Consider the following 8864-nt stretch of genomic DNA (forward strand, 5'->3'; position numbering starts at 1 on the left):
TAGCTATGGTGTTTTCCCTAAGTAATGGATTAGCCAGCTGCATTTTAGGTGATGATGATGGCAGTGACCAACCTGATTTCAAGATTTTGATATCCAGATGTTTATACTTTCTATCAATTTGACGGAACATTTGAAATAGATAAAAGTTGTTTTATATCTAGAGTGGGAACGCGTAAGAAGTTGACCCACCCGAGATGTTGACATTGTCTTAGAGTTGACTAGCAAAAGTTCTTATGCTCTTTCGTGTGTTTATGGCCATGATCTGTTTCTGATGTACAGATAAACCAGTTTGCAATCTAGACGATGACGGAAGTGACAGGCCTGAGGCGTTTCGTTTCTAAGTTCATTTGCTGTATGTCGAATGCACAAAGATCAAAACATTAGGAACTTTATAGTTATATCCTGCAGTACCTTTCGTTTTCTTAACCATTTTTACCCAACTTTTTTCTATGCAGGTTATGCAGACGATTCCATTATTGAGTATGAACCATATGTGTACATTCCAGCCAATAGTTACACGTATGCCGAGGTTATAAAGATGACCAACAAGTTCAATAAAGTTCATGGCAAAGGAGGGTTTGGTGTAGTTTATCATGGAGTTTTAAACAAGCAACAAGTAGCAGTAAAGATGCTAAACCGAGCATCCATCTATAACATTGAACAGTTTACCAAAGAGGTAGTAAACTGGATTATTCATTCCCGAAAAAAAATATTAGATATTCATCAGCTGAACGTTTTCTTGGTTGATCAGGTTCACGATTTTGTAAAAGTTCGTCACAAAAACTTGGTGAGCCTCATTGGGTACTGTGATGATGGTGAGCACTTGGCACTTATCTATGAATTCGTCGCAAATGGAGACTTGAAAGATCAACTATCTGGTATGAACAACCACATTCTAGTTTTGGTCTTTTCTTCAAGTTGTAGAAGATAACCGCATTTGTTTTTGATTTAATAGGGAAGTTTGGTAATGTCCCAACCTGGGAAAGCAGGTTAAAAATCATCATTGGAGTAGCACAGGGTAACTTAAAGCTGCAGTTCTTGAAACAGAGTTTTTCATTCATGACAGAAACTGATATTTGTAGAGTGCTTTTGACAGGTCTAGAGTATTTGCATAGCGAGTTGAGATTCCTTCACAGATATGTTAAGCCGACATATATCCTACTAGACGAAAACTTCGAAGCGAAACTGGCTGATTTCGGGCTGTCGAGATCCTCCCCAACCAACCCTCACATACAGGAGTCAAATAAGATTTATGTCAAGCCTGGAAGAAATCCATACCTGCATGACACGTAAGAAACCATCTCATAAATTTTGATGGACTCGAAGGTGTTATATACTGAATCACTTGATGATAATGCAGGTACTTCAACTCAAACCGTTTAACCAAACGGAGCGACATTTATAGCTTTGGAATTGTTCTGTTGGAGTTGATAACCAATCAGCCTGTCATTGATAGCAACCGTGAACGTCCTCACATTTCCAAGTGGGTCGATTCAGAGGTCGCAAAAGGCAGTACTAGAGAGATTGTTGATCCCAGGCTAAACAGTGACTTTGATCCCAACTCAGTCAGTAAATCTATGGAGATAGCACGCACTTGTGTAGCTCGTTCTTGTAATAATAGGACACGCATGAGTCAGGTTGTTATGGAGCTCAACGAGTGTCTGGCTTTAGAGATGTCTAGAACTCATGGAAGAACTGGGGAGATAACTCAAGAGAGTCAGTGATCGTTGTGACCCTGTCCACTAGTTCAACAATCTCAATCGTTTTCATCTTTCTTCATGATCCAAAAACATTTACATGATCGTACATTGTATCGTTCTAGCATGGTTACTGCATTTTCTCTATTTTACAGTTTTAAATTTTCAGTAATGTTTGAACAGTAAACACTGTTTCCCTGTATCCTCCATGTTCCTCCTTTGACTATGACATGAAAAGTATGTAAAAAGTATGAGCCAATAGATTCAAATTGTAACATATAGAGTTTTCTGTCCTAAACAAGGCAACACCAATGAGAATACTGGACTAAATCAAATTGGTATCGAGCTAAACTTATCAATATTAAACAACCGGAAAACCCCAGGTAACTAGATTGGCTTACAACTTTAGTGACATGGATTTTGGTTTCAAGATCACATTGACAAAACATTTCCCTCATAAGTTCAGCAAAAACATGAATACGCCAAATGGTTCTTCCTTGAGATATAGGGAGAGATGTAATCAGTAGAACGACCAGATGTTCCTGAGATCTCTGCTGGAACAAGAACTTGAGGCTTGCCTAATGCTATCCGTTTTCCAACTGTATTGGCGTAAAACAGACCAGGAATGGCTGGCACAAATACATCACTCTTTGAACTTATGTAGAAGTCAATAACATTTTCATATTCAGAATTTTCTAATTCAAGGTACTTCGATTTCTTATCTGACGGCATTATCGACTCCTGCATTTTTCAGAAACAAAAAATCAAGATTAGCTTATGGGAGAGAACTTCAGATACTAGATAATGAAGGATTTAAGCACCTTAGTATATGTTTTCGGGAAAATGTCCTTAAGTATATTGAGGCTGCTCTCCCATCTTGGCTGAGTAAGATATATAGTTGTATCACTGTCAAATCCAAGCTTCCTCAAGAACAATGCAATCTCTTGTGCGTTGTAACAGGTTTTGGATCCCACAGCACCTGCTTCATGACAATTTTTCTTTTCAAGTATCTCAACCCTCAAGTCTATGGCTAGGAAACGGCCACCTGATTTCTTGCTGTGTGTCTTCAGCCGCTGAATCATCGACTCAACCAAATCATTCACTGCAGGTTGCAACTCCAAGGAACCAAACATTGCCAAACAAGAGACAGGGTCGGTTTCACCACCCTGCGAAGATTTCCTCAAGTTCACCGAAGGGAAATAGGTTGTAACTCTTATGTTCCCTTTTGATTTGAAGATGGGGTCAATATGTGCCTTTATGTAATCTTCTGCAACTCGGGTAGGAACCTTAACAATGGCGATATCTCTTAGAGATACATGGCTCGGCAATTTTCTTACAACGTTGACGACGCTTTCCAAGCTTTTAATAAGTTTGTCCACATCATAGATATCATCAAAGTTCCTGAACAAGCATTCCGAATGTGTTCATAGAACCTTAAAGAAACAAACAATTTGACGAAACCAAAATGCATAATACAAAAACCACTAACATTTCATCACCAGGCTTGCTTCCTCTTATATCGGGAAGCACTAGAGTTGCTCCAAGATGCTTCGCCACCATAACGGCATCAGTAATCTAAACAAGATGGTAAAGTCAAACAACATAAAACATCACAGGAAAGATGAGAACATGTCTAAAGGAAATTCAGATTGAATTCACAGATTTCAAACTTTACAGTTAATATAAAGGATACCTGAGAGACATGGTACTCAGGACCATTCGTTAAGGAGAATGTAACATAACCCTTCGATGATATTGCTTCATCTGCAACACCAGAAGAAACATTAACACACACCAAACCAAAAACTACAGAGAAGATAAGAAAACTATAACTAATCTGAAGGAACAACTCAGGTGACATACCAGATTGAGAAATGGACCAACAAGGTTTAAGTTCATGGCTATCCTCCATCCAAGGTCCATTATTCACACCTTGAATAGCTCTAACAAGTCCATCTTCAACAGCTACTTTTGATCCCTTGAATTCAATATCATGTGCATCTCCTTGGATTTTCTCCTGTAAACCCCACAAAACACACACACAAAAGCAGAACTTAAAGAGAAGAAGCATTTGGAGATTTCAAAGCTACCAATAGAATCAAAAAAAGCTTGAAACTTTCACAATCAATATAGATGAAAAAAAACAGCTGAATCGATCGTTCTCTCCAAAGTATGAGCCTTTATGATCATCAATACAATCCAAATTCGATCCAAAATGAACAAAAATAGGTTCTTTTTTTCTTCAATTGAATTGAGGGTTGTATAAAACTAGATCTGCTTCTCAAAGAATTAAGCTCAGTCACTGTCGCAGGTGGGTGGGTGGGGGTTAGGGATAAAATACCTGAAGAGCATCAAAGTAATCTCTATGAAGCATTTGTCCAAGCATCACAAACATGGTAATGGTGAGAATCCCAGCCACCACTTGCCTCAAATCCACACCCATTTCTTCTTCTTACAACACTCTCCTCTCCTCTCCTCTCCTCCCTCCTCCCTCCTCTCTCGAAAAGAGAAAATGGGTTTTTCCAAGGGTTTCACGGAAACTGAGGAGAATTTACAGATCGTTAATAAAAAGGAAAAAATTTAATAAATAAAAAAAAAAAAAAACAGAGACAAGATTTTTCACAAATCTGTGATGATTTTGTCAAAAGACACTTCCTTTTTTTTTATTTTTTCTTAATTTAATTTTTATTATATTTACTTGTCAGTGTTCTCAAGTGACGACGTCTCTCTTCCTTAAACACAGCCACCGACACTCTCGCCGTCAATTCTGGTATTTATATAACTCAACTTGTATATTTTTTAACCGGATTTTAATGTCAGATAACCGGGTTTTAATGTCAGATCACCGGATTTGTACCGTATCGAACCAATATTAGTAAACAAAAATCTCATCTTTATTTACTTACCGAAGTGGTGGTGGTTTTGAATCTTTTAATATTCTTCAATTAAATAACTAAACTAAATCTGGAATAATATAAGTCACATTGTTTATGTTTTCCTTAATTGATTTGTCGTTTTTCTGCAAATTAATTAATTTATCACATTTTAAGAAATATAATAATAATTCATTTAATTGTATTTACTGTATATTTGTCAAATTTATTGATTAAAATTTGACAAGTGACTTGCCCAGTTGCCACACTATTGATTACTATGTCTATGGAGTATTTAAGCGTTTTTTGCATTACTGAAGTTCTCTTTTTGTTGTTGGTTTTAAAAGTACAAGTAGGTTCCGTTACGAGATGTTTATAATTAAATGTAATAAATGATCATTTGTGCAAAGAGTAGTGTCAGTAATATTAGTTAACACCAATATAAAATTAGTATTAAAATTAAATGTTAATAATGATCAGTTGTGTTAATGTACTATTTTAATACTAATTTTGCTAATATATATATATTTTTTTAATTCTAGTGATTTAATATATAAATCGTGGTATAATGCACAATAATTTTTCTTTATTACAATCTTAATTAAATCACTATGATTCAACATATTTTATATTGGTGTTGTTAAAACATTAAAATGAGGATTTAATCCGTATTGAAATATCATATTACTGATAGTTTATTTTTTTGTATTATTAATTAATGTCATATAATCCGTCATGTAATATAACTCGTTTGTGTAATTTTAAAAATTTAATATGTTTAAATATTTATAATTTTAAACTTTTTATTAAGTTTAGATATATTAGTTATAAATTATAAACTTCTTAAAATTTTATAATTTACTATATAAATTATAAAATTTTAAGATGTTTATAATTTACTATATACGGTAAATTTACTATATATGTATGTTGAACACACACTTTTTATATTAATTGAGTGATATATGTTTGTTTTAAAAAATTCAAATCACAACATATGCAGGAAAAATACATATTTTTTTATTAACTTTATGTATTATATGATGATTCACTACATTTAAATTTTAAAATCAAAAAGAGATGATAGGAGAATAATTTTTTTAAATCTGGAATAAATCTTCTAAATATCTATATTAATTATAGAACATTTTTTTTGACAATAATTATAGAACAATATATATGGATATTTAAAATATTTTAATTGTGTTTGGTTTAAAGGATAGAAGAGAAAGTTAACTAAACTTGTTTGGATATGAATATAAGCATTAAATGGCATTCAATGTAAAAACTTTCCAAAAAACATTTTTGAGCAAAAACTGCTGCAAAAATACTAGGAAAAATACTTATGTAAAAACTTTCCAAAAAACATTTTTGAGCAAAAACTGCTGCAAAAATACTAGGAAAAATACTTAGGTTCACCTCTAGAGGGGTGAACCTCTCCATTCACCTCCTTCTTTTCAACCAATCAAAATCTTCTATACATTATCTCATTTTAAAAATAAAATTAAAAAGCAAAACCAATTAAGGAAACAAATTCTGTATACTTTTAATTTAGGAAATTTAAATATTGGATTGGTTTAGATTTTACAACTAGAACAAAATTATGTGTCTGTTTGGGTTTACAAATAAATTGTTTAGGGTTTAGATTTTACAATCAAAACGAAATTATGTCGGTTTGAGTTTACAAATATTTTTTTTAGGGTTTAGATTATATAATTAAAACGAAATTATATGTCGGTTTGGGTTTACAAATGAGGTGGTTAGAGTTTAGATTTTATAATTAGAACGAAATTATATGTCGGTTTGGGTTTACAAATGAGATGGTTAGGGTTTAGATTTTACAATTAGAACGAAATTATATGTCGGTTTGGGTTTACAAACGAGATTGTTAGGGTTTAGATTTTACAATTATAACGAAATTATATGTCGGTTTGGGTTTACAAATGAGATAGTTAGGGTTTAGATTTTACAATTAGAATGAAATCATATGTCGGTTTGGGTTATAAAAAAGTGGTTTAAATTTTTAATTTTATAATAATGTATATATATTTTATTTCCTTATTTTACAAGGAGGTGAAAGGAGAGGTTCAACCTAAGTATTGTTCAAATACTAGTATAGATGATACAACTTGAACGGAAGGAAAACAAAAATATTTATAGAGTCTAAAGCCAACAAAAAATAAAACTAAATTTATTAACAACAAAAAATTTCTGGAAGCATAAAACGAAAAAAAAAAATGCAAAGTAGAACATAGGCAATAAAGCATAACTCTTACACAACATATTAGTTTTAAAATGCAAGAATAACTCTTCTCCCCAACTACCTAATCCAAAGCTAACATCAACCACTTCCTATCATGAAGATAACCAATTTCTATAAACATAATCAAAGTCTTCATAACCCAGCAAGCAAGGATCCGAAACGCTTTGAATGCGACGATAACAACAATATTGTCCATAATCGTCTACGTAAAAAATGCCTTACAAAAAACAATTAAATCTAAACAAATCTGCAAAACAAGGATAAGGAGCGAAGCCTAGCAACTCGATAAAACCGAGCTCGAACGAGCATGATGATGAACTGAAGAAGCTATCAACCACAACAAACAAACAACTGAGAAGAACCAACTGCGTACAAAGAAGACTAGCATATCTCCAAACAAAATGAAGCCTAAGCTTAAAAAGGAAAACATCCTTATGGAAATCAAAGACTAGAAGAATAGACCAAAGGTGATAAACAAGACAATGGCTGGGCATATAAAATGCAATCCTTAATTGTTTTAGCCACAAATGATTAGAAATTCGTTATATAAACTATATAAATAATATTAAGAGTCCATTTTTTTAATTGAAAAATATAGATTACATTATTACATATCATTAATAAAACTTATTAACAGATATATATATAAAGTCACAAAATTTGTGAGTAGTAGTGAAATAAGAAAGAATTCTGTAACAAACAGTAATTTGATTTAAAACCTTTACAATTATTCTTTTACAATTTAAAATATGTATAACGTGTTTAAGAGGCTTGCTTTTTCTAATCTCAAAATAGTGTACCGTTTCTTTGTGTGGATCAATGTTTTTGTACCGTTTTTCCCCAAGTATCACGCCATTATTACATGAATCATGTCTCATCTACTCTTAAAGATAAAGTTTGAAATGAACAATTATGTGTCTTGGCAAAATGAAAGATATAAAGGTAACAAATAATGTCTCCAAGAATATTTTAAACCAAATATCATAAGATCTCGGTTGGGTAAGAGTCCCAAACGAAAAACAACTAGTTTGGATTAGTTTATGTGGTGGTAACTGTTTTGATGTTTGTTATAGACATTATTCTGAAATTAAAGCGAGAATAGGTCGTCTAATATTAAATTTAGGTTTTGAGTTGGACTTCCAATTCAAAACCAATTGGGAATGAGTAGAAAGACTCTAACCTTTTATATATTACTTAAATCTTTCACATTTTTTCAATGTGGGATATTTTACACTAACACCCTCTCTCACGCTCAGGCATGACCATCTGAAGCGTGGACATATGTGGGAACAACATCCATGGGGTGGCCCAACAATCAACTTGCTCTGATACCATATTAAATTTAGACTTATCTTGAACTTCCAACTAAAAACCAATTAATAATTAGTAGATTGGCCCTAACCCTTTATATATTACTTAAATCCTTCACATTTTTCGGATGTGTGATATTTTACACTAACATCTAACTATACCTATAGTTTATTCATATTTTAACTATAAGTTGCTATACAAAATTGGTGTAATAGTATGTTAGCTGGTGAAATTAGTGTAACAAAAATAGTGTTAGAGAGAAACAAAACTACTCTTCTTGCTTCGATCTATTTGTCAGAGCGAGTTAGGGAAATTGGATGGACGGCAGACGGGCAGAGTAATGTGTAATTTGGCAGCACTAGTAAATAATTAGATTTATTGGTCAAATTGATGACATAGCCATTAGAAATATTTTGATGCTTTTCAGGGATTCCCTCCATATATGAGTACTCTGACCAAAGTCTCAAATGTAAGACTCACCATAACATTATTAACCTTTCTAAAATCCATTTTGGGGTTGGTTACTTCCACATGTTCAACTTGAACATTCTTTGCAGTAAATTTAAATTCTCGATTGCCGAGAGAGAGAAAAAAAATTTAGGATATTTTCTTTCAATTATAATTGACCTATTATTTGGTTGCTTTAAAACTTCATTTGTAAGTTAAAATAATGTCTTAGAAAATTAAGGATGATATTTGACAAAAAAAAAAAAAAAAAAA

The 8864-nt window shown here is 32.7% G+C and overlaps 2 protein-coding genes across 2 annotated transcripts; one reads left to right on the forward strand and one right to left on the reverse strand.

Moving 5' to 3' along the window:
• Positions 148 to 1921, forward strand: LOC104778072 (probable LRR receptor-like protein kinase At1g51890). Its single transcript, XM_010502439.2, has 6 exons — positions 148 to 352; positions 456 to 676; positions 752 to 878; positions 956 to 1018; positions 1097 to 1289; positions 1361 to 1921. Exons 1-6 carry the CDS (start codon positions 304 to 306, stop codon positions 1722 to 1724), a joined length of 1017 nt encoding a protein of 338 aa, XP_010500741.1. The 5' UTR covers positions 148 to 303; the 3' UTR covers positions 1725 to 1921.
• Positions 2010 to 4286, reverse strand: LOC104778073. Its single transcript, XM_010502440.2, has 6 exons — positions 4039 to 4286; positions 3561 to 3714; positions 3391 to 3461; positions 3187 to 3272; positions 2519 to 3098; positions 2010 to 2438 (listed from the first exon to the last, which is right to left on the reverse strand). Exons 1-6 carry the CDS (start codon positions 4138 to 4140, stop codon positions 2160 to 2162), a joined length of 1272 nt encoding a protein of 423 aa, XP_010500742.1. The 5' UTR covers positions 4141 to 4286; the 3' UTR covers positions 2010 to 2159.

Source organism: Camelina sativa, chromosome 3 (assembly GCF_000633955.1).
Source record: "Camelina sativa cultivar DH55 chromosome 3, Cs, whole genome shotgun sequence".
In the NCBI taxonomy this organism is placed as follows: Eukaryota; Viridiplantae; Streptophyta; class Magnoliopsida; order Brassicales; family Brassicaceae; genus Camelina; species Camelina sativa.

Coding starts and splice junctions, on each gene's coding strand:
- LOC104778073 (XM_010502440.2), bottom strand. CDS start 4,140: ATGGGTGTGGATTTGAGGCAAGTGGTGGCTGGGATTCTCACCATTACC. Junction 3,273..3,390: donor CTGAGTACCATGTCTCTCAG/GTATCCTTTATA, acceptor CATCTTGTTTAG/ATTACTGATGCCGTTATGGT. Junction 3,099..3,186: donor AGCAAGCCTGGTGATGAAAT/GTTAGTGGTTTT, acceptor ATGCTTGTTCAG/GAACTTTGATGATATCTATG.
- LOC104778072 (XM_010502439.2), top strand. CDS start 304: ATGACGGAAGTGACAGGCCTGAGGCGTTTCGTTTCTAAGTTCATTTGC. Junction 353..455: donor CGTTTCTAAGTTCATTTGCT/GTATGTCGAATG, acceptor TTTTCTATGCAG/GTTATGCAGACGATTCCATT. Junction 1,290..1,360: donor AATCCATACCTGCATGACAC/GTAAGAAACCAT, acceptor ATGATAATGCAG/GTACTTCAACTCAAACCGTT.